The 27,019-nt window shown below is 38.9% G+C and overlaps 1 protein-coding gene across 4 annotated transcripts in view; it reads right to left on the reverse strand.

The window, feature by feature from the left end:
* Window positions 1-27,019, reverse strand: part of LDAH (lipid droplet associated hydrolase) — a 106,933-nt gene that overhangs the window by 8,724 nt on the left and 71,190 nt on the right. For all 4 annotated transcript variants that reach the window (XM_005521833.3, XM_014251493.2, XM_088053665.1 and 1 more), the window contains one exon: window positions 7,050-7,132. In XM_005521833.3, coding sequence (XP_005521890.1) covers window positions 7,050-7,132 — 83 coding nt within the window. The remainder of the gene's footprint in view (window positions 1-7,049; window positions 7,133-27,019) is intronic.

Raw genomic sequence — 27,019 nt, forward strand, 5'->3', positions numbered from 1 at the left:
CAAATCCAAACAGGGCTCTGTCAGCCTTGTACCCTGCAATATGGTATGTGTACTCTGACACTGCACAATGATGGCAGCTGCTAAGTAAACATCAAAAGAATCTGAGATTTGTATCAACAGGATGTTTACATTTTAAGGAGTTTCTAAGAAAATAATAAAGATTTCCTGCAGTTGACTCCATTGGCACTTGTTATAGTATGTATGACAGTTCACAGAAGTAAAAATTACAGAGATTTATTTTTTGCCTCTTCTGTAATTGTCATAGACCAGCACTGAAAAACAAATCAAAAAAGTTAAAATATATTAATTGATATGTTTCTATGTCTCTGGAATTTGGTACATGTTATAACAATTTTAGGATCTTATTGCATGGGCAGGCACCACTCCAGCAGATGGCCAAGAGTGAAGGACTGATCTCTGTGGATATAAAGGAGTGGCACATGTGCAATAGCAGGACTGCACCAGTGTCCTTGCTGAAATCCTTGTCTCTGATACACTCATATTTTATCAGTATTACTCCCACATGCATTCACTGGCTGCCCCAGCAGCTTCTCTCTGGGTGACATCTCTTGACAGTAACCAGCCAGCAGTTTTATTTGCTCTTAGCTGAAAACTAGTTTCAACCACGGTTTATAGAAAATTACTTAGCTTCTCTGAAATTATGAGAGTGTCTCCACCTTATCCTGCCAAAAGAACAGGATAAACGACATGGGAACAGACTGGTTTGGGACATTTTTAAAATTTGCTTCAGTTGTACTTTGGCTTTTGGGAATCCAAAGAGCTGGCATTGTCCTGAGAAGCCCTAAATGCTTTGGGATCTGGTTCTCTGAGATACCATCTCTCTCCCTCATGATCCTGCCATGGTTGAGATCATCCAGTTTGATGGTAAGGTCCTGGGAACTTGCTTCTCAGCTTGTTTTACCAGAACTGGGTTTTCTTGGCTTTCCAAAGGCAGTGTGAAACCAAATGTTTTCAGCTCGACTGTTTTGAGAAGAGGCAGTTGACAATCTGGAGTCCATGATGCTCTTTCTAAATACCGACCTGTAAGACTTGTAGCCAAGGTGTAATGGGTAGTTCAAGGGCTTGTGGTGAGTTCATTTACCATAATGGTGGCCAGCATTGTTAAACTGGTATAAATAAGAAACAAAAACACCTTCCCTGTCTGGAAAAGAAATGGAGAAACATTTTACTATCAGAAAATTTAGGATGCAATCCCTTAGATAGGGCCTGATGTAGCAGTTACTTTGCATGTGATTCCAGGTGTGTGAGTGCTCTTCCCAGTTTCAAGTATGGTGATCTACACAGTTTTCATGCCTTTATTTGTGTTGAGACTTGGTAAATCAACAAAGGGAAGAGGGCTTCTCTTTAACTCTGCTGCAGTTTATTATCAACACTACCAGCTGCTCTGCACACAGACACATGAGATCAAGAAAGACCACTTTTATTTCCACTTTCTCACCAATAATGATGTGTCAAACTTAATGCAAAGTAAAACTGTGATTTAAAAAGGATGCACAGGATTTATCAACAAATCAGGGTGATTAACTTATTTATATTATCTATTTTACTTTTAAAGGCTTAAAAGCATTTTGAGAGTATATATTTAGACGTGTCAGGAACATGAATATTTCAGAAGTCAAGTCTGTATAAATACCAAAATAAAAACAAACAGACCTGAAACGACTATTTAAGCAATACTACTGCTGGGATAGATTCTTTCAACCATATTTACTGCAAACAGTTTTTCCCTCTGAGTATCAGCCTGACACTGTCTACATTCAGTGGGACTTTATGGTAAATCAGTCAAATCTCTCTTGCAACAGCAGGATCAGCATCTGGCTGCAAAAGGCAATGTTCCCCAGTGGTGTGCAGAGTAGGAGGTAAGAAATAAAGGGGTAGTAAGGGGTCAGTGGTAACTTTTAAACGTTCTTCAGAAGGCTAGGGAAATATTGCTGTCTTTGCTCATTGTGTGCAGCATACATCTTATACCCATCCCAAAAATTCTGGAAATCCTTGTCATCACTTCTTTACTAGAATACCACACAGCACAAATGATGGTAACAGATGCTCAGTTATAGAGTAAGTGAAACATCACAGGTAAGTGTATTGTGGAACATTGATTTTTTAAAATGCTCACTGGGATCCTTTTCCCCCAAGGAGAGAAGCTGCTGATCCCTGATCAGGCATCCTAGGCACTTCAAATAGAAGGCTGTTGAGGTTAAATGACACAGGCACCAAAATCCCCGAGCATATGTGCAACTTCCCCGGCTTCAACTCTGTACCTCCAGGGAGTGTGGGCCAGAAAGGATGTGAGACCAGCCAAAAAGAGAGGTGATCTTGGCTAGAGAGAACACTTTGCACCTATTCAGAAAGTGTTTGGAAGGTTTTTCACAAATGCAGGCAAGCACCTCACTCAGGCTGTGGGCAGGTAAAGTATTTGTAGCATTCCTTTAAGCACGTATCTTCAGATCATGTTCCTGTCACTGGGAATAATTACTAACCCCCATGGATGTCTACAGTGACTCAAACAAAAACACAGGGCAACATCAAAACAGCTGCTTCAGGGGTCAAAATTGTTCTTGGTTGTTTAGTTTTAAAAATTTCTGTAGCAAGGATAACTTTTGCAAAAGAAAAGCCTAGCACTTCTCTGTGGAAAGGAAATACTTCATTCTTCAGCCTTTATTCTAAATCTCTGCATGTCACTGTTTAGTTGATACTCTTGGACAACACATTATTTATGGTATCACTGGTGTGATATAAACTTGCACTGCTTTAAATTCAAAATACACCACTGGAATAAGCACAAAATAGTAAACATAGACTCCACTAATTCAGTTTTTTCAAAACTGTACTTCTTTCCCACTTAACCATCTATACATGGGTGATTATAAACCACCTACAATACAAACTTCCACAGTTTGAGTGAAATTAGGTTAATACGTCGATAAATTTCATCTTTGTTGTCATGTTTCATCATTTCATCATGTTGTTGTCACACAACAGGTTGGGGTTTCTTTCATCTTTGTATCTCTGCTTCAGATGTTTCCTGTATTTTTCTTTATGCAATCAATGCAACTGCTACACCAGACCACTGGCAAAAAACTCAAGGAACTTATATATGTTTTTGGTTTAACATGCCAACCAAAAGAATCCTGATTTGCGTTGGAGGAGATGGTTTATGATCTTAAAAAATTATGAACCACTATAAAAGTTCACTGATGCAAGAATTCCTGAAGCTTGTGAAAGCGCTTCAATGGATTTCAAAGGGCTTTGGAGCAGATCCTGCATTTCAAAATAGGACTACTGTGTTATTACACATGGACTAATAAACCAGCTATATCTCTCAATAAATACAAAATCTGAGGGGTGATCATTTTAAGAGAATTTCCTCTGTAAGAACCCTAGTTTTACCCTTTAATGCAATTATCTTCTTGATTTATATAAGATTTTATTTATTATAATCAGTTTATATGCTTAGAAAAAGAGTAAATAAGGCGAAGTCTTAAAAGAGAGCAATGAACAGGGCATGATGCAAACTTAAAAAGCTAAATGCTGTAGGGAATCTCTGTAAGGAAATATCATTGTCCATTCCAGGCTTGCTAGAGAATGCCCAACACATCAATTTTCCTGTGCTTTTTCATTTTTTTATTTTGTTTGTAAAAGCTCCATGATGCTCAGTGCTGATCCATCTTTTAAGAACGTGGAATTACACCCACTTCCTTTTGTGCAAGAATTACAATAAACTTCCTCTAGTTCAGTAGTATCTTTGCCTCCAGCTTCTGTTAGGAAAGGGAGCTGGTGTTATTACAGTGAAAGAACGTGGGTAGCTCAGCTGCTTTAGACATCATCAGCTAATAATTAACCTCCAGAGCTGAGGAAATCTTTTATCAGTATCCCTTACCTTATTTGCTTGGATTTTCTGGTTTATCACAACCTCCCATGTCATTGCAATATGAAGCTCAAATTCCTGTACATCCATGTACTGCTTGATCCGGACAAATAGTTTTACACAATATTTCAAAGGCTCTATCATATATTGCTTTGTTAGAAGACAGGTCTCCATCCTCCTCATACAGTTCTACTGCTATTTAATGTGCACAACTCCTGACTTTAAAAGAGTTTAAGTGAAAAACCTCACTTAATTATCCAAACAATATTCCAGGTCCCATTCTTTCAACATAAATCCAACCAATTAACTTTGTTAGACTAAGAATCTGCAGTCTGGTGATAAAATTTCTCCTGGTCCCTAGCTAGTATTAATTATAGTTAAATCTGGACATGGAAAGGTTGGAATAATTTTATGTCTCTTCTTTCAGATCACAGAATGCAAATAAGATCCAGAAATAACTTTTCTATTCCACAGCAGCTGGCAAAGTCAGGTGTTAAGATTGGCTTTTACCATATGATCACAGTGACTACCAAACAGTATAAATTTTTTGAAGTAACAACTTGCCAGCTCTATAGCAACTTGGACTGTAGTTCCTGTTTTTATAAACTTCCAACCTTTATAAGTTAAGCTCATTTTTATTGTCAATACTCTTCAAATTTAACATGATGCCAACTGAATATTTTTCCCTTAATTCTTACATTCCCAGAAATTACTAGAAGATGAAAAAAGAGAAGCATTTAGCTTCACTTTTAGACCTGCTTTTTCTTAAGTCTGCTAACTCTTACAAGCTTGCTTCAGCTTTTTGTCTTCTTGAGTATGTTTGCCACACATGTATGAGGACATAGAAGAATCAATAAAAGAAAGTTAACATAGTTTTAAAACAGCTCCTGCCTACCAAGGCCATGCTTAGATTGACAGAGTCAACAAAAGCACAGATGAAGCAGACTAGGACACATGCAAACTCTTACTGTTGGCTATGGGCCTTCATTCAGTACAAGAAATCAGAATTTTTGTAATGTGAAGCATTTGAGAGACCACCTGAAGTCACTGGAGCTGCAGCTGATTGTCACCACCACTGTCCCACCCAACAAAGCATTTTTGCTTAACTTCAAGCACAAGTGTTTAACATTTTGTTAATGTGCTTAACATTTCCACAAGCACCTGGAATCCTGCTCCTGCACTCTTCACTTTGTGTCCTGGCAACAAAGGGACCTGCAGTCCCTCCCTTCAGGGCACTGACAACCCTTACCAGCTCTGCCTGGCCCCCAGCCCACACTCCCTGCACAGGGCTCCAGGGTCTCCAGCTCTGCCCTTCTTTAGTCTCAGCATCCCAAGCTATACAGTGGAGTGACTCCAGCCCTGGCCCCATGTTGCAGACCAGCAGCAGATCTACACTGTACACAGGATGATACCTGGATGGCTCCTACCTTGCAGCTTCCCTTCCACCTTGTCTTTGGCAATCCCTCCTGGATAGACTTTGAACTCATGTTGTAGCCTTGTCTCCACTCCTGTCTCTGCCCCTGTCCCATTTTGCTCCTGACTGGATTCTCTGGAGGGATGCTGGACTTGTTTCATTGCTTTGCCTTGTCTGGGACAGTCAATAGATCCTGTTCCCGTGCTCTGCTCAGGTACTGTGGGACTGCATCCTGCTTGGAGAGAGCACTGCCTTTGTGGGGTCAGCCTTGCTCACTGTTCAGGGAACAGGCAGACCCTCCAGCTCCCTGACACTTGGAGGGGTGATTCAGTCAATAAAATCAACCATTTTCCTTGAATTCCCTGGACTTTGGATCAATCCATGGGAAGTTTCATTTAAGACAATGGGAGTATTTGCAGTCTGCAAGATGAGCCCTTCAATCTTTTCACTGAGATTCCCCATGAAGTGCAAAACTTTGAGTGCTCTGCAACAAAAATGAGAAAGCCCAGGCATACCAGGTACAGTGCAGGGATCCCTATTAACGTGTGCTACTTCAACTCCTTTAAAATATGACCATACCTTTCAAAGTGCAGAGAAGGCAAAGGGCCTAAATAAAAAATAAGTCTATTTTCAGCCACAAGAAAAAAGACTGTTTTATGAGATGAACTTTATACCATTTCTATTTAAAAGGCACAGAGTTATTTTAAAGAGATCTAGGACCTCTGTCCTAGAAAACTCCGTTCTCTGAGGAAAATCTCTTCTAGTGCAAAGTGCTAAAATCATTCTTCCAGCAAAAAAGACAGGGATGATATAAAGAAATAGAGACAAGGAAGGGGACACAGTAGAATATGTTATACTGATTATCTATTGACACAGAGGCTATCTCAATAGAAGTTTATTAAATGTGACAGTTTTCTGGCTCATAAGCCATCTGGAATTGTCTGATCACAGTCACAGTATTAAATTATCTCAGCCTCCAAAACATGGTGACCACAAGGTGACCACATCAGAACTCCAATTAGAACAGTTCCTGGGCTGTGCCAACCCCTGACCTGTGACTGGCAAAATGTGATTGGTCCAGATAAGAACTTTACAGAATCTCTTTCAACAATAAATCCATACAGACAACAAAGTTCAGTGTGAGAAAGGTCCCTGAAATGAATTAGTTCACCTAAAGAGCAGTAGCTCCAGCCTCTGAGGAATTTCTTTACATTGCAGTCCAGTGGCTGAAATGGTGGAGCCATAACTTTGCTGACTCCTCTCCGTTTCATTTTGATACCACAGAAGATTAAGCCTGCAGAATGCCATGATAACAGCTGAGACCCCACAGCCCAGAGGATACATGCTCTTCTTTACCTCTCCAGCAGCAAAGTCAGAGGATTCAGTCCATCAGTCCCTCATGTCCTGGCTGGCCACCTGCCTGTGATCAGAACCCAGGTAACCACAGGCCCCACTGGAGACCACACCTTATGCCCAGCCAGAACACAGACTTCTTCTCCAGCAAGGAAAACAAACCAGATGGGTTGGTACAGCTGATAGTAACAAGTGCTACATTTGCAAAGGTGTGGATCAACACATTTTAAGGCTCAGTGACCCTTTTAATGGCTTCTCCAAAGTTAATGTGATGACACTAACAAACAATCAGAATTGAACCTGCTGAAATTCTGGCTTTGCACAAATATAACTGGGTATAACATCTCCTTATGTATCTGGGCTTCCTTTGAAAACTGAGGATTAAACTGTTACCTTCTTTAAATTTTGCTTTATGGTTGTACTGTCTCTCTCCACCACCTTCATCATTTCTTGGCTTGCCATGTACAAGATGTTGGCTGCAGAAAAAGAAACAGGCAATAATGTAAGTACATATCAAAACTGTTAGAAAGAACAATATGGACATTGCAAAAAAGCAGGGCAACTAGAGCAGTCATCATCTTGACAATCCCATGGAAAAGAATGCCACCGATGGAAAGAGCAGAGTTTATCTCACCCAATCAAATGATTAAAAAGGCATACAGACTGAATTAAGTTATATCCTATTAATTAATTCCGTAATTAATGGAAAGGATCTTTGGATTGTAACTCCATCTATCCTACAGACTCCTCCATCAGCCTGTGGTGATGACTCTCTTTCGCTCCTGACCACAGAAGCTTTCACTAGATGCTTTTAGAAAGGTAAAGTGAGTATGAAAATCCCTAAGAAGGGTTTTCAAGACTGAGCATTAAATACAAAACATACATTACAAGGCATTAACAATCAGTAGATGATTAAATTATTGACATCTCAATATGCAAGTCATTCAAACATTCAACACAACGAATAATAAAAACAATGGTAACTACAAATATGTGGTTGTCCTCCATAAAATTGATGGTACCCATCCAGTCAGGACTGGACTGGACACCAAACATCTAAGCCTTAGCTTTCTGGAATGTAAAAAATTAAAAAGAGCTTAGTGCAATTTATTTTGAGTTAATCTGCAAGATACTGTCTCACAGACATAAATGATTGAGTCTAACATTCAGACACATAATTAATTTTATAAAGTCTTGAGTGCTGGCATGTCTCATGTATGTTAGACAGCAATGGGAACTAAGCACTTCTGCAGAGTGGGCTGGTTTGTCTGGATGCCTAAATATTCACCAGTTTAAACATTCTGACACAGAAGGATCACACTGTGTCCACCTAGCCTGACTTTTCATACAGCAGAACCCACAGAAGCCTGACTTTTCATACAACAGAACCCATAGAAACTTGACATACAGTCCAAAACCTGGCTTTGAACAAGAACTGTAGATGATTAATTCTGCTGCTAAAACAAACCTCATGTGTTCAACTGCAGAATCAGGGGTTGTTCCATGCATTATGTTTTCAGAATATGAGAGGATCTTCAAGGGATGTTTTAATAAGGACTATCCATTTCTGTCATCATCATGCTGTACTGAAGAAATGTGAAGCCAGCCAAAGAATTAGCACTTCTTTTATCTCTTTTTTGGACCAGTCAGCTTACTGGCTTATAAAATGGCCAAACCTCTCTTGAACTCTGATCACAGAGACTTTCATAACCTATATATGGGAATAAATGAAAATATTCTACTTTCTCACCAGTTTGTAAAACCAACATGGCTAAATTATCCAAAAGCATTTCAATTTCTAGGTCTCAGAATGCTTGAAAGTATTTTAAAGTACTAAATCCTCTCCTGAAAAACAGGAGAAAATGGAAATATTTTGGCAATTTTTAAAATCTGAACCAATGAAGTTTTGTGCACAGGTAGTTAATGACAGTGTTGGATCTGATGCTGCTTTGAGACGGGAGTAAAACATTCTCCAACTGTGGGATAGAGGAGGAAATGGCAATCACATAGGTCACATCTTTGGTGGTGACCAAAACATGGAGTTGGCTGAATTCCAGCAGTGTTCTAAGGAAACAGAATGCCACTGGAGAGATGAGAGATGGCACTGGAAATCAAATGTTAATAGACAAAGCCAGTGCTCTCAAATGAAAAATAAAATTCCTGGGAAGTAATATCTATTTCTGAGCCAGCCAAAGCAGATGCAATTCAGTTATAGGCCTGCAGAGCTCTGCCTTCTTCAATTAAACACTGAATGCAGCTCATGCAAGATCTTCCTTTCCTTGACAAGATGAAAGGGTTGATAATGAAAGGGACAATCCAAAAAATTTGCTGCTCCCATCCTACTCTGCTGAGAAAAGGTGTCATCCAATCCTGTGGTGCAGCTGGCAAAAGTTGTGCATCTACAGCATTGTTGAGCTCATACCCTGACACTGGCTTGTCTTCTCAATTCAGCTCCAAACTGATGAATTAAACACCTGGTTTTTAGAAGGACACACTTTGAATGCATCTTCAAAAATCAACTAGGAAAAAAATAAGAGATAGGAAAGACAATTGGAACAAGTCCAGAGGAGAGTCACTAAACTGCCCACAGGGCTGAAGCAACTCTCCTGTGAAGACAGGCTGAGAGAATCAGGGCTGTTCAGCCTGGATGAGAGAAGGATTTGGGGAAGCTTTATAGCACTTTACAGTATCCAAAGGGGCTGCAACAGATGGAGAAGGTATTCTTACAAGGGCATGGAGTGACAGGACAAGGGGGAATGGCCTTAAGCTCAAAGAGGGCACGTTTAGATTGGATATTAGGAAGAATTCTTTACTGTGAGGGTGGTTCAGGCTCTGGCAAAGGTTGCTCAGAGAAACTGTGGTTGCCCCATCCCTGGAAATGTTCAAAGCCAGGTTGGATGGGGCTTTGAACAACCAAGTATAGTGAAAGGTGTCCTTACCCATGGCAGAGCAGTTAGAACTGGATGATCTTTAAGGTCCTTTCCAATCCAAACCATTCTGTGAGTCCATAATGAGTAATTCCATAGGTATGTAATTAATTTCCCATTGGGTTCTGCTTCTAATGTGGTAACTCTATGACTTCAGTGTTCACAGTTATTACCTATAAATGAAGCTGTTTGCCAAAAGCCCTGCTCTATGTCAGAATGCAGGATGTGGAGAGCAGCCCTTGCTACTCTAACTGCTGGTGCTTCAGGTGACCAAGGTGGCTCACTGGATTTAGAAGATTTCACAAAGCACTAAGTGCAAGAGCTGGATTTGGCAGGGTATCTGTGGCAACAGGACTTCTACCAAACACACTATACGAGGATCTCAGTATGTCAAGACTTCTATCTTCCAGCCCAGAATGCAGTTCTTGTTAGCAGGCCACAGCAGATAGCACAGGGCAGTCAGAGCTTCTGCATTACCTTGCAGTACCTGCAGTGGACGGAGGCCAGGGATGACAACACCAATGGCCCTCAGTGCAGAACCTGACAGATTCAATGCTACTGGGACTCGGAGCTCTCCACGCCCAGTTCAGTCATACAGTGGGAACAGTGAGTACTGTCCTGCTCCCCTTCTCCCATCTTCCTGGTTCCTCTGTCATACCTCCTGTTCTTGGTGCCATCTGCTCATAGCTCTGGGTGGTTTGTGTGTTTTTTTCAGTAAATAGTAAGAATTGAAGTGGAATTCACACACGTAACAAACTGAGATTTGTCACAGAGATACTTAGGACCGCAAAGACAATAAAAGCAGTACTTCAAAAGGAAATGTCTCTGAAGGTTTGGGTACTGTGCAAGAAAGGGAATCAGGAAGGCAGGATTAAGCTAAACCGGATGACCAGCAAGGTTCAAGAGTCTATTTCAACCAAACAGGAATCCTTCAAATTTTGGAAACATGATCCTAGGGAAACCAATAAACAGGAACTTAAACTTTAGCAGGCGTTAAGTAAGAGGAAATTGCGAAGAGCAGAAGTAGGTTTCCAAGAACAAACATTAAAGGATTTAAAAATAAACAATAAAATATTCCTTAGGTATATCAGTCACAAGAGACCTACGACAGAATTTGTATAAGCTAAGAGAGCAGCTAAAGAAGATAACGATGCTGTTTGGAACATAAATTACTTCCCTTTATGGCATCCAACTTTCTTGTTCAATACACTCAGGAGGTTTCTGCTCTCTATATTCTTTTTCTGGAAATAACAATTTCTCTTTGAGTAGTGAGATATTGAGAAGTAGTAACAGTGGAGAGAGAACACAGAATACATCGGGTGTAGAAGGTCTACTTAAAGGTTTGAAAGAACTCTAAATAGAGAATTGCTGAGTTAATAACAATATTGCTACACAAGAATCACCCTGTTCTACGGCTTTGGGAGTAGAAAATACTATCTAATTGCTACTGATTTTACAAAGAAAAATAGGATATTACTGATCTTTAAATTCTTCAGTATGCATAACCAGATGACAAAAATTACAGGTCTTTTAAAAACTCTCTCACATATGACACAACAAACTTTGGCTGGAATTAATGATTTTTAAAATGAAAGGCTGTAATATGATAAGGAGTTTGGAAGCAAATAAAAAAAATAGGCTTAGATAATTTGGTCTTCATAACAATAAAGAACGTCTAGATTAATCACAATTTTAAAATAATAAATTTATAATAATACAATTAAAATAAATAGTAAAAAATAATTTTGTTTTAAAATCTCTAAATAATCACTGAACACACCTGGCAAACTGATCATTTCTACTATGGATTAAATCACTACTCACTATTTTCAGTGATAAAACCTTCAGACCTTAATCTGAATTAAATTCCTAAATTGAGGTGGAATGAATCCTGGCCTAATATTCTTGTCCAGCTTGTTATTAAAACAAATGGGTACCTTATTTCTTAATGATCTAGTAAATGGATAAGTACTTTATTGAAAGCATTTACACAGGACATAATGTTAGTCAGTTTGTGAGGAACAGGCAGTGAGAATGTGAGAGAGCCAATGAGAAGAGAGAAAAAAATCAATGCACTAATGAAGTTCAAATTAAAGAAATCAAGATACATGCAGAAAAAAAAAAACCAGAGTAGTTTTTTTCCATTACAAGGTTATAAATCAATGCAAAGAGTGTAATCAGAATCCTGGTGTTCACTATCTGCATTAACTCAAAAGTCCAATCAGATCACATACCAAGTTTCACAAATAGTAAGAGGAGGATGATACAAAATTCTGCAGTACCACTACAGAAATCACACCATGTGACCACACCTGAAGAACCCTATATTCTGTATGCTGACAGCCACAACCCCTGAGTGACACTGCAAAACTGAGAATGATGGGGAAAACAATCTAAGAAGTACAATTAAAGATCTGTTGCCATCACGTTCATAATAGTTTATGACACACTGTCTCTCCCTCTCTTAGAGCACAATATATTTAAATACAAAACAATAAAAGGAAATACTTTTTAATGTCATATGCAATTAATTATGAACCTTGCTGCCACAGGAAACTGATCCACACACATATTTGGCACATTCACTTTAAATGTGTTGCCCTGAGCTCCTCTAATTTTAAACACAACTAATAAAATTACTTTTAGGGCAAATCTCTACAAAGGCCAGAGACCTTATACTTACATCAACCTAACCTTTTAGGCATTCTCTACATCTGCTACTACTCTTTCTTGTTTTTTTGTGGACATGTCCAGTGGCTCATCTCTCTCTTGAATTTTACTGATGCAGAATTTCAGCTCATGCAGTGTGTCTCTCTCTTCAACAGCAGAGCTGCACCTCTTTCAGCCCTTGTGTCTCTTCATATGTATGAGAATCATGCCTCATTTTACAACACGTTAACCCACATGAACTTGTGATCCACAATATATGATATTTTCTTGTGGAACTATTTCTTAACCAGTAATTTACCACCCTTGTAAGATATTTATGTACTGAACAACTTGGCTCTTTAAGGAATGATAGCATTCTCCTCTCCTTGCCCTCCAGCACTTCACTTAGCTTGTGAAGGTCACTTTGATCCTGTCCCTCTCCAGCATTTCTGCAGCATATTCTTCTAGCATAGTGCTTTCTTAACCTCAGCAAACACACACATTGTATCTCGCTAGTCACATCCCTAACAGCTACTGAATACTAAAGGAATGAAGATAACATTGTTACAAAACCCTACTAGATACATCTTTCCAGTTCCAAAAATCTTCCAGAATCCTATTTTCCAGGCAGTCATACATCAGTCTAGTAGGTGCTTCAGGTATGTTGCATTTCCCAGACTTTCTTAGAAGAACATAATGGGAGATACTGTAAACATTTTTATTACGGTCAAAATATCCTAAATCCACTGCTTCCCTCTAATCCACATTACTGTAAGATGTTTAATGTCTGTGGAAAGCTGTATTTAAAGATATACCATTATAAAGCAGGAACAGTAACCTTCTCTCTTGCTGCTGTGGAATGTCAATCTGGGCTTCTTCAGAAAAGCTATTTTTCTCAAAAGCTAAGTCACAAGTTCAGGGAGAAATCTCTCTGCTATTTCCTAATGCTATACTCTGCTAACCTTGACATTTTTTGAATATTTAGTTCTTTCCTTTTCAAAAAAACTTGGTTTTTTTCCTTATTTCATGAATACCAAGCACTTTTTCTACGGAAATAATTCAGAACTTACTTCTTTTGTGTGCAATTAGAAAGTAATTTCAAAAGGCTCTTGAGGACTGTTACTTTGAGCTTTTCAGCAGCTCTGAAAATAAGGTTGTGAACTGGATACAACCAGAAGCTGACACTTATAAAACGAATGGCCTCTTAAATCTTTCACTAGGTTTGAAGAGGAAGGCTGTCCTATGATATCACCTTCTCAGTGTTTGCTTCCTGGTGTTACTGGAAAGATTTCCAACCTGTGCCAATACTTGCTTTAGCAGGAAATCTCTAGAGACTCCCAGAATCATTACCAAGAGTCTTGGAAAAAAATATTTATTGGCTTTTATTGTCATAATTTCAAGTAGAATATAAAATGCAATGTACAGCCCACATGCTGAACTTCCTCTGTGAAGCTGTTTCACCCAAACCTGCAGAACCAGTCACTGCACAAAATAAAGCACATCCACAAACCTGCAGGAAGGACTATGGCTCAAAATGCAAGTGTAGGAAATGCACATTGTGCTGTGTGGAAGCTCAGCTGGAGCTGTGACCTCTGTGTCCATGCTGGATTAGGGTGAGTGTGTAGCCTCAGTCTGTTTGGCATCCACCACTATCTCTCACTACTCACTGAAGAGAGAAATATCCAGGGTTCAGTAAAAGTAAAAGAAGACTGAAATTAGTATTCTGAAAAATCATTACATGTGAAAGGTAAGACTGTGGGACAAAAGGTCAAGAGGCCTGAAATTTTTCTGAACTATCACTGAAATCCTCTGAGAGCCTGTGCAAATTAAAAAATCCCTATGTCTCAGTTTTCTCATTTTAAAAACATGCTTCAGGCTGCTATGACAATGAAGTGTGTTTTGTAGACTGTGTTAAAAATATTTGCAAGTGAAAAACATTTTGTAAAAATGTCTATTAATTAGTCCTTGAAAAATATATTTCTTTATCAATAATGAAATTTACAGAGCCAAATTTATCATGTTCCCTTAGAACTGCCCACTACTACCTTGAACGTTGCATTTTACAGTGATCAAGTAACAAAATCTTCACAGCTATCCGATGAAGAAAACCTCAAAAACAGAACCAAGGGTTAGTATGAAAGTACCTAAAGTCAAAGCATGGCTCTGTGCGAAAACTCTGCTTGCTGAATTTAAAATCTTTCTCTGAACTGGCTTAGTGAAGCCAATAAAAAAGGCTTGGAGGACCTAATACTGAAAGCCACACACTTGTGCATATGATGTGCTGTCTCTTTGCTTTCAGCAGGAATGTTTGAAATGCCAGTGTTAAATATATGCAGGATGAGAACTGTCCTGTGGTTTGAAACTGCTGTGTCTTCTGTTAGGGACTGACAAAAATAAGCTGGCATAAAATGAAGGTGTATGCAGTGGTTGCCTAAGCTTTATGAGAAGTTGTGCACCTGTAGAGCTTCCTCCCAAAAGCAAGCCAGTTCTACCCTCCTGAAGGAGGGACTTCACCAGTGAGAAGCCATGAGAACATTCAGTGTCTGAAGAACCCCACCAGGGCACAGCTATGATGGGATGTGGAAATGAGATTAACGTAATTTACACTGGTTCTTTTGATAACTTGGATATTCAGACCCCAAAATGAGGAGGGTGTTCTCACAGACATGAGTGTGAGTGCTCCACAACTCCACTCACAGACACACACAGCGGCTTGAAAGCTCTTTACTGCACAAAGATGGTTTGCAGTATCAGGGCTGGAGGGAAGTCCTAAATCCTGTCTCGCAGGGATATGACTTATGAAGCCATCTCATTACCCACTGAGGGTCATAAACTGCAGTTCTCTCCTGAAAACACTTTGGAAGAAAGGAATAAAAATTATTTTTTTGAATTCTTTGCCTGGAAGGCAAATATTCAGTGCCTTTGCACTCTCAATTCCTATCTAGGAAACAGGCTCCTAACAATTTGGCTTTGAACCAGCCGAGGATTTCTAGGAAAAGAACATGTAGAAGCTCTTTAGCTTTTCCTGTAAACATCTTTTTTGCTTATTCCATATGTTGATCTGCTTTAACAGTCTAAAGGAAATTTGAGTGGGCTTTATTCTTAATTTTCATGGTATAATCCCATTACTTCAAATCTGTATATGCAAATCTACTTTTGCATGTACTGGACTGATGCATGATGAGTCAGCCTGAGTCAGTGGGATAATCCAAAGCACAGAAAGCGAAGCTGATAACATGAATTTTTTCCATTATCATGGCCCTTGTAAATATTCCTTCATGTGGGTTTATTTCTCACAAAACAAGCAAAAAAAATGTGGTTGCAAATCTACAGAAACTGGCCAAGGTACCTGATGACAGCTATAGAATCCCAAAGTTTATTATGTTCTATTTCATCTCAAGTTGCTGATATGCCTTGTAATTCATAACCAGGTCACCAAGATTCAATAACAAAAAGAGCTAGTGTTAATTAACTATCATAAACAATTAGGCCTAGAGCTTAAAAATGAATCAAAGTTTGAACAGACAAATACCATGTTTATTGTGTTCTTAACACATAAATACCTTCTTAACATTCTGTAACTTTTCATATGCAGATCTTTTATAAACACTGATTACCTTGGAAATGGAAGGTTCTCCTTTATTCCCAGGTCAGGCTTATGAAATTTACTGCCAACTTAGCTTCTCCCCATGATCCTGCCAGTGACCTTTTTCTGCCACCCTCTCCATGGATTAAAGGTGATTAAGGATCAGTGTCAATTCAGTCTCATACATTTGCTAAGCGAAGTCGACAAACTGTGCCAAAATGTGTTTGATTTATTTGTGGGGGTTTTGTGATAGAGGACCCCTGATTGGACTCAAATCAAGGATCCAGAAAAGAATAGAGTGCTTTATATCATTGGTAGCTCTTTAACTCAAAGTGTCACAGCAAGGACTTAATATCCTTCAGCTAAATTATTAGTTTTCACGAACAATAATGACTGAAATCAATCTTTTCAGTGTTTCAGGTTATTTAATCACTAATTCAAGCAGCCAGTTGTTAGATGGATACCTGCATCTATAGAACTAGACTTCAAACACATTGATACAGCCACAGTGTAGCCAAGCAAACGATGTGTGAAATAGAAAATTTCCTGAGTTTTAAGAAATACATGCCTAGCATTATTATTATCATTGTTGTTTTCTAAAGATTTTATAATTATATTCTAAACCAATTTCTTGTCAGTTGACTCTATGGGTATCAAGAGATCTATGCTAGAACTTGGGAAGCTGTGCAAATTTCAGGGAAGAAACACGTTTCTAACTCAGAACAGATAAACTTTGTACTTGATTCTTGAAGCAATCCAGAGACTTCCAGTTCTTGAACAGAAATACATGTTTTTCCTCAAGTCTTTAAAATTCTTGCTTGATTATTGAATATCCAAAGATTTGCCTGCTTATTTGCAAGAAAAAGATTAGATTAGGGCTAAATTAATCAAAAACTCACATTAAAACTGAGGGGTCACACTACGTCGTTCAAGATAATTTGTAACTATGTCTTTATGGAAAGAACTCTTGAAAAAAATTACTTACACATGGTGAACATATCCATGAAATATAAAAGGTTATGAATTTCTGACTTAATCCTGATAAACTTTCAGAAATATACATGCCCTTGATTAATTTAAAAACAGCTCTGTGCTGTAGTGCTGTGACTAGAGTTCATTCTGTGTGGTTTGCTCTGTAGTCTGTACATTAATTACATAAAAATGATACTGTGTTCTTTGCTGGGCTAAGGAAATTAATTTGCTGTGATAGAAAGAATAGACAGAAAGAGATGCCATACTAATGAAACAAGGGACAATAACAAAGGAAAAAAAATCCCTTTCAACTTCATTGCCTAATGATTTTCAGGAAATCATCAAAATAGTTCCTTTTCCAACAAAAATGAGTGGTTGTGAAGATAGCCCCAATCTAGACAATTTAATGGATGCACACACACATCCTTTAATAGCCTGTTCATCAGACAAACATAAGACTACAAAGGGTTACCCGAGCTCACTTCATTTCCCTACTGCAGCTGGCTTTAGATTATCTTGACTCTGTCAACAAGATTGTGGTTGTAAGTGTAAATTTATTAAGTCCTACAAATCAAAATACTGTTCTATTTCATAAGTTAATAGGAGCTATGCTCTGGAATGGATACAGGGAGAAACACGAAGTCAAATTTTTACTTCAAGGTCCAGATAGTACGGTTTCAGCAGCATCAACCTTGGGAGAACATACTGTAAGAGTTTCTAGTGTGGACAAATTCAGAGGAACTGCTGTTGCTTTTGCAGGTGCAAATATAGGCTACATCTGCACCAGTATATGAAATGGAGCCAGGAACTATTCTGAGGCCCTAAGGCCAAGTGGAATAGAATGGCTTGTTTCCACAAAATTAGATTCTTCCCCAACCCAAACTGCTTATGGGTACAATGCACGGCAGTGGTAACTCAACTGAGCCTGAATACTAGGAGAATGCTAACTGGAGAAGGCTAAAACCATACCAGAATTCCTTAATAATTTAGCAGTATGGATGATCACACTTCAGTGCTACCATGAGTCTTATACTCAGCTGATTTCTAGATGTAACCTATCTATCTTTGCAGGTCCTTTCAAAACATTACTGTATCCTGCATTCACTCTGCAGAACGCAGATTCATCTGGACACTCAATCAGACCACACTTTATGAACTTTCAGATTTGCTTTTAACTAATGTCTGACATTAGGCATGTTTTACCTGTTTTTGGGTTTCCTCAATCATTCTATGTTGCATCTGTTCACCTGTTTTGCTTGATTCTTCTATGGTACACTGTCCCTCATTAAGGGTTCCAATTCTCCATGCTACTCTTGTATATTTAATCAAGTATACTTTAAAGCAAGTATGTATGACATTACAGGACTGTAAGGAATCTCCATTGGTCTCTTTTTCTTGAAGTGAATCAATGATACTATGTTATTTTCAGGAGATACTTATGCATCCTGCCATTAGGAAGCACACGATGGAAGTTTCATTATCTTCATAGGAAATCCCATCTAGAATTCTGTTCACATCATTAACTAAAATCTAATCTGAATCACTTTTGTTCCCATGTACTCCATTACATATTACCTCATCTACCATGGGCATGTAAGTTAAATTACTGCCTTTTACTTGAAAACTCTTTCTGTGTTCTTCAGTTGGCTCCTGTTCAGTGCAAACATCTCTGTTTTATACCTGTCATAGGATTCACCTGATTAAATGTGGGTATCTAACGCTTAATTCTTCTTTCTTCAGTCAGAGGAAAGTACACGGTTCATCTCATCCTGAAGTACTGACCTAGATAGATTAGACAAGTGTTACCTATTTCTCCACTGACTATAGCAGGATTTTAAGGGGATTAGTGAATGAATAGAGCTTTATGTAGTAAACGTGTGAAGTATTTCTGTTCTAGCACAGGTGTTACCCTTTTGTGAAAACATGGCCAATCTGCCTCTTGTAATACTCTGTATCAAACTCTGTCACAATTGCTTTCTCTGCTCTATTACATATATATTTAATACCTATATATGTATGTAAAGCAAAGCACTGTAAGAACCAGCTGAACAGTCCATGTTGTGGATTCCCTCCTCTACAACCATCAAGCACATTACATACTGCACTGCAGGTAGCTCCAAATTTTCTTAGAAGCCCCATAAATCCATCTGTCATGCTCTGGTGGACATAATATTCAACACGTCTCTCTTTAATATGTGGACGCAAAGATAAGCCCATCCATCCACCTCCTTTCTCCCTCCTCTTCTTTCCTGAGAGTGTGAGGTCCCTTCACATTGATATTCCAGCTCTGTCAGTTCTCTCACCTGTCTCTGTTAAGACAATTAACTCGTAATTTTGATGTTTTTTGAAGGTTTGCAATGTTATTTTATTTTCCATACTTTAGAAATTTACATGACCTGCACATCACCTGCCACATCTACCATCTTCCAGTAGTCCTTTTGTCCCTTATGATTTTCTTTCTCCACCACAATTTCAGATCATTCATGAGCACAAATTTGCTCATAGCGATACAGAGGGTTTTTTTTATCTTTTCCCTTGAATGTATCACCAAGACTCCTTTACTAAATGTTTCAATGTTAATCACCTTTTCATTGCTAAGGAAGCCAAAGCTCCCATGACACTGGTCTGACTGAACATGCTCCAACCTCTGTGGATACTTGAAAATATTCTTTCAAGGAAGAAGTGTGGTTTTAATAGCCAAGTATTATACCCTGTAAAAAACAAGAAAGCTCATTACCCTGTCATTAGTCTCTCTGCAGTTTATTTCCATACATCTTTCTTTTCCATATTGACACTGCAGCTTCCCATGACGCTTTTGATGCTCTGCCTTACAAAACTATCATTTACTGTCAAATTTTTTCACAGACTGAATCTGCTATTTCACCATTTGCCATTTAATTTATATTACTGCTATTACTTCAGACTCTTGCTTGTGTTGGCTAAGGACCACAGCAGAGACTGGGGACATCTTTTGTCAGGTACTGGCAGTACTGACATAGAAAACCTGAAGTGATGCTTTCTTCTGTCACACAAGAGAATTCCACAAAACCTCCACAAATTCTTAGTCTCTTTCTTGCAGAACACTCCACTGATACCTCCCTTAGCAAATCTCCCTCACAGCAGGATAACTTCACAATAATCCATGATCACAAAATGCTTCAGAATTATTTTTAAATATGCTAAATTACAACTTTAAATTCCCACCCCTGGCCTCTGTAAAGGTAAATTGGATAATCTAAAATTAAATTGAAAATTTCCCAGTAATTGTAGCCAAAGGAAGAGTCACAAGTGGCTGACTGGATTTTTTTTTTGCGTCTAAGAAAGAGTTATACTGCATGGGAATGCTAAAGGTCCCAGTCAAGTTGGCTTTAGCATCTCAGAGGCTACTCAGGCTATCAGGAAAAATATAATTTCTGCTCCACAGATTTTAGAGTTTATTTATAAATGTGTTACTGCTGAACATTGAGTTCAGATATACACACAGTTTTGCTTGTCCTTCTGAGGGACTACAAGCAGAGGGTATAAGAATAAAATTATTTGATTTCATTGGGATGATTACTGCCAAAGACGCTCCTATGAAGATAAGCTGAGAGAGTTGGGACTCTTCAGACTGGAGAAGAAAAGGCTCTGGAAGACCTTCCAGTACCTAATGGTGAAATAAGAGAGCTGAGAGAAGACTTTTACAAGGGTGTGGAGTGGTAGGACAAGATGGAATGGATTTAAATTGACAGACAGCAACTTTAGATGAGATATTAGGAACAAATTCTTTACTGTGAGGGTGGTGAGACTGTGGGTGCCCCATCCCTGGAAGTGTTCACAGACAGGTTAGCTGGGGCTTTGAGCAGCCTTTTCTAGTGGGAGGTGTCTCTGCCCACAGCAGTGGGGTTGGACTTGGATTACCTTTAAGGTCCTTTCAAAACAAGCCATTCTGTGAGTCTGTGATTTTCATGTGCTGCAGAGCTCATCTATGTGCTGCAATACAACTCTTTGAAAAGTACTCTAAAATCTAAAGCAAAGTTGCTTAAATTGAAAAGTAAAGAATAAATGCCACATTTGTACCAAAATGACCTGCAAAAGTTGTCAGAATTTTTCAAATTAAGTTTACATCAAGAAATATACTACTATCTGTTCACATTTTTTTCCTGGTAAGTTGCCTGTCTTACTGTAAGGTTCTTCAGTCAAGTGTAACATTAGTTTCATTTCCACTTTATCCTTTCCTCTCAAAGAAGCAATCTCTGTCATTCCCCTGAAGAAGTCAGAAAACAGTGGTAAGAACTAATAATACCAAACAGCACTGTAATTTCCTATGGGGAAAACATATTTTCTACCAGTAATTATTGCCAACAGCAATCTTGGAAATATCGTATAACTTATTGTTTAAAACATCAAACAGAAGGAACTGCTTTGTATCAAGGATGACTAATGCAGGAACATGTGCTTCCACACATGCACAGACACATTAGATAAAATGTTGATGTTTAGAGGTTTACAAAATATAAACATTGACTTTGGGGTCTGCTTAAGTTTACACTTGAATTTATAATGCAAACATAGCAGTTAATGTCTAACCATGATGGACACGAATAGGCAGAAACAGCTGCATTGTTACGGACGGGGTTCTCCAATCTGCTTGGTACTACAGTTGCAGGAAGATCAGAACTATACAAGAAAACAGTCAGCTGTGCTTGAGAAAGCAGAGTAGAGGTTAAAGGCAAAAATAAAAAGTTATTCAATGATTATACCCAGGTGCTTTACAAACAATAGATGCTTTGTTGGGGAGTGCGAAAAACACTCATTTACTTTGTGTGATGAAGCATGTGCAGATGAAGTGCCGTGTGTGATGGAAAACTGAAATGTCCACAGGCTTAATCCTGCTCGAAGTTACTTTGGAACAACTCCCACCATCTTCAAATGACAGAACTGTCCCTTAGGTAGAAAAATTCATCTCCAGCTTAAGCTCTCACATACTGTGGCAGATGGCTGTGATGCTGGGATTCCTGCCAGCGTCCAGACTCTGGTCATGGAATCCGCTCTTACCCTGCAAGAGGGGCACAGAAGGGTCTGCTGTAGGTGGTGCTCAGTCCATAGGGAATGGCCAGGATGGACACTATCTGCAGCAGTTCAGCATCTCCACCCTGTGGTTCCTGCCTGAGCTCTGTGGGATTACCCTGCTTTGCTAGACAGGGCTCTAGCCCGTGATAGCTACATGGAGGTCAGTTTAAGTCACCTTCTGGACGAACCCTCATGAAATTCAACATCTGGACTATCCATCCTTTGAAAAAGGTGAACCTTCTTTCAAGTGGAGTGGCTTTGATTCATAGGAAAGGTGGACTTCATACCACTTTATACTTCATAAACATAATCCATTACTTTTAAATCTCATTTTAAATAGACCTGACCTTTGCACTAAGCAGCAAGCAATCTCTTGTGCCACTGGGTTTACTTAAGAAAAGCCAGCATTTCCTTCCCAGATCCATGAAGATTATGTAGGAATTTTCTCCTTGTCAATATTGTCACATTAAAGAATTATTGAGCGCTGGTGGACATCTTCATGGTAAGAAGCAGCAGCAAAGTGGATTGCCATATTGTTTTAGCAATATGGCACCATATTGCTCAAAGGAATTACATCCAAACCAGTGTCCCCTTCAGTCACATAGAATAACAGGCACTGCATTAATTACCAGCTTTGTAATTGTCATTTAAAAAAAAACTTATTCCAAGACACAAATGTCTAGAGTTTACCCATGGGTATGGATTTATCATGTGTTTAAGTGCTTTGCTGGTACTGTGTAATGAAGGAGTTTCATGAATCAAGCTAAATTTCTAACCAGTAAACACAAGTTATGACAGAGCCAGGAGTTCTACTTCAGATATTCCTTGGGGCAGTTTTGGCAGACACCTCTGATTCAAAAGGCATGAGCCTACTGCAGAAGGGAGTCCTTCCCCTGAATTCAGGGGGGTTTGTATTGGCCCAGGAAAAATAAAGTGCCAATTGCAGATGATTGTCTGGCATAGTTTAACAGAAAGCAACTGTAGCTGGTAGCACTTAACTAGCATATACTTATTTTCAACATCCTTTCTGCTTTGTTGATGTTACCTCTTCCTTCTTCATGACATTTGCAACACATCATTAGACTTACTGCAAATTTGTGGGCGTAAATTGTGTCCCTGGGGATGAAACCTCACCAGGGGTGAATAAACAATCTCCCCTTCCCCAACCAAATCCCAACTGTGCCTCACATTTTATGGAAATGATCAGCAATTCCACTATCAAAACATTCACGCCTTATGAGTAATATTTATGGTGGGAGTTTTTTATGTTGGGTTTTCTCCCCTAGAAGAAAAAGAGGAATAATTAACAGAAATAGACCAAATGAGAAATTTCCACATTATTACCATTATTTTCATAAGACTTTCACAGGAAAGTAAAAGCTTTTGCAAGTAATAAAAGTCCTCATTAAACATATTTCTTTCTTTTGGAAATGGGATAAATTATGAAGCAGATTTGCTTTAATAAATAAATAGGACTATAAATACATAAAAGTCATTGCCTTCCTTCAGTAACTTAATATGAGCATCATACTTTGAAATAAGGAAAAGTTTATTCATTCACAGAAAGAATAGAGCAGATGTGAGGTTTTTCCATCAGCTTAAGTGCTGCTTTGGTAAGGTGAGTTGTCCGACTACATTAAACAAACATTTTAGTCAGGCATCACACAGGAAAATAAACAGTAGCAAAGGAAACATGAAAATATTAAAGACTGTTTTTCTTTGGCCCCTTTTCCTGCAAAGCAGGTGATAAAATATTACTGTGTTTCCACAGGTAAGGAAACACGCTCTTAAACACTTTGCAGAAATACATATTACGATCATCACTTAAAATGTCACAAGTGGATAGGACTCAACTGTGACAGCACATGGGACGCTGATGAGAAATGCTGCAGGACCAGAGGATTTCACACACTGGGCCAGGCTACTGGGCTACCTTAAACAGCCTTCTGGCAGAGCAAATTCAGAGAGGCAGAAAACATCTTGCAGGAGACAGCTGTAGTTACCTGATTCCAGAACAGACTTCTCTTGAAGCTTAATTAATCAGATGTTAGTGAGACGGAGAGAATATCTGCTGTATCATTTCTGACCTCCTTCTGTCCCACTGAGCATCAAACAATGCACATAGGAAGAGAGGAGACCTGCTGAGCTCCATTGTTTTTGCCCACCTGTGATATACTGTACTATGCTGCACAGATGTAACATGCTTTAGTTTACGCAGATGGAATTTATGTACCATGTCAGTAATTTCTGCCCACCATGAAATTTCGTCTGGCAATCCATCATGTCTGAAATTCTATACATATTTAAATATATAACACCCTTGAAATGGTTTCTGCATTGTAGCCAGAAGTCATCAAAAACATATATTCATCAGAAGAAACAAAGCAATCACTTTTTACTACCCGGGCTTGGATTTCCATCAGCCTGGAAAACCAACTTGAAAATGTCCTGGTCTGGGTTCGAAGACCTGCACAGTTACCCAGTGCCCAGAGTGCAGGGAAAGCTTTTGTTCTCCTGCCCACTATGAAAGACGTAGGTGTGAGATTGCATAGGTGCTACCTGAGATCCTTTGTAATATCAGTTTCTCTGTTTTAAAATTCACTGCATGCACCAGCCTGTCTGGCCAGTGTGGTCTGGGGAAGCTACTCATGGCTAACATACATATATATATATTTTTAGGTTAAACTAGTGGCTAGGCAGGTTCAGTAGATCATCTGCTGCCCTGGCATGCAGGTCTATGTACAGTTTGCTGCTGACCAGCTATGTGATGCTGGCCAATAGCTCATCCCTTGTCTTGAACACTGGGTTCTTTTTTAAACATGCTGTTATAGCATTTGAAATAATAAAACCTGGATGAGCATATAATGTGCATATCCCCCTTGGCTGTGCCTGCCTCAATGGACGGGTTTTGTTCCATTCAGCATAGAAGGCAGAGCTCTTTTGATTTTGCACCATAAAACAAAATAAAAATCAAAAGAACTCTGCCTTCTGTGATGAATTTACATCTACTTATCATAACTTCTGTTGCATTTTAATTTAAAAAGCAAAGCAAGACAGAAAAGTAAACTAAATTTTAGCTGTGCAATTATATAGCTTTTAGAAGTACTTTTTTAGGGGAAAAACCTCTTATTTCATCATATTATGCAAAGATTTTTATAAAGTGCTTACCTAATACCTTAAGCACTAGTTTTTATCTCTGAAAAATAGAAGCAAAATAGGCGGAGGTGCTACTGAGTTCCACAAACACAATACAATGTACTGTCCTTACCCAAGTATTTTGGTTAGATGGGTATTTCCACAGTACCTCAGTTCCTGAAAAAGAACTCCAAAAAAATTTGCCATCTCACTTGTCAGGAAATTGAGGTGAAAATGTAAAATGAGTTTTCAAAGAAAGCAAGAAACAAACAACAGGATTCTCACTAGAAACCTAACCCCCAACATAGCTGTAAATTCTAATGCAGCCAAAGTATGAGATATCTGACTGTCCTAGCTGCAGACAAATTTTGGAACACATTGTTTTCTGATATCTGAAGCAAAAAGTACAGTCAGTAGATTCTGAGTGGCATTTATCTCCTCTGCTTTTGGTTTCTAGTAGACAGAGTTTTACTGTGATCAGTAAAATGCATCAGTCATTGCAAGGTGTGATTTGCCTTTCCTGCTTTAAAGCCAACTATTCAGACAGCATGATGTCCATAGTGATCAGATGAAGATCACACATAATGCTGCATTTAAAATCTCTTTGATAAATAAAAAGAATTAGAATAGAAACAGATCTTAGGTCATGACAACTCCTGAGGCTGGGATAATTCAAACCCAGAATACAGCCTCCCAGTTGGCTTCCTGGAGATCAACTTTTAAAATAACTTGAGACAATGTAGAAGCTTCTGTTCAATTTTCATAGTAACTGGAAGCTTACATTTCACTGGCTTTTGATATAAATTTATCTCCCAGATGCTATTTGATGCAAAATTTATCCCACTATAAAAATTTTCACTCTGGCACCTCAGGGATTTAATTTTGTCATCCTGTACATCTGACAGGGAGAAGCAGCTATTAATGAGAGAAAAGCCTCGACACCTCAGCTGGGACTCACTTCCTTACAGTCCTGTTGAGTGCCTGAAACTGCCGTAGCCCCTTTTTCCTCTGCCAAACAAGGGAAATGTAAACACTCCACATGAAATCTGAATGTCTCCACACTAGTAACAAGATAAAATTTGAATCACAACTCTGGAGTTTTACCTTAATTCTTTGTTTTACAACTTCTGTTGGATGCTTAAATTAACCAGGCATCTCTTGTTTCCAGCTTTCACTCATGTGACAGCCTAAATGAATGTGAGAGCCTTGTTTCAGGCTTCTGAATCTCCTCCTTCCCAACCTGCCCCAACAATACAAAGCAGACCTCCCCCTGCCCCAGTGCTCCCCTGTTCCCCAACCAGGTTAAACAAACAGGGAGATTCCTCCAGGGAAGTCACAGGTTCAAGACCACAAAGGACCCACCTCATTTGGGCCAGCTGGAGGTTTTTCTTGCTATTGTGCTTATCTGTATCTTCCCTGTCATCCAGACATTAACCTCTGACCTGTGAGCCTGCCTCTCAAAAAAGCTGTGCAGTGTTTACCCATTATGTAATGTCTGCGCTTTTGTGGAAATTTTACAGAAACAAATGGAGGAAGTTTGCCAGTCAAACGGCTGGACAATAAATCCTGTCCCATGTAGATAGAACGGTTTACTGTCACTGTAAGTCAGCTACTGGCATCTGTCACCAAAGAAATGTTTACAAATTTCAGGGCACTGGAGTGCCAAAGTATTCCAGTGCTGCAGGATTGTACATGATTTGTAGAACCACTACCACTGTGCTAGATAGGGGTAGCCTTGTTTTGCTAGCCTGAATAAACAGAGTGACAATATTTCAGATAAGTCAGGGTCACTAATGTTCAATATTTCTGTCTATTAATCTCCTAACTTCAAAAATACCAGTACCCAAATGCTTGTTTGTTCATTGTAATGCTTTTTCTGCCCTAAGATATCTTTGCTAGAAGTTAAGTCAGTAAAGTCCCTTCAGCCCCTTTTGCTTATTTCTTATAGATCCTTTATTATTTATACACTCTATGTTCCTATCTTTCCTTACAATCCATCTTCTTTACAGTCCCTGCTGTCTCTTCTCTTTCTGCACTGTTTC

Source organism: Pseudopodoces humilis, chromosome 3, assembly GCF_049639895.1.
Source record: "Pseudopodoces humilis isolate 2021_Gansu_Grassland_sample_001 chromosome 3, ASM4963989v1, whole genome shotgun sequence".
Classification (NCBI taxonomy): domain Eukaryota; kingdom Metazoa; phylum Chordata; class Aves; order Passeriformes; family Paridae; genus Pseudopodoces; species Pseudopodoces humilis.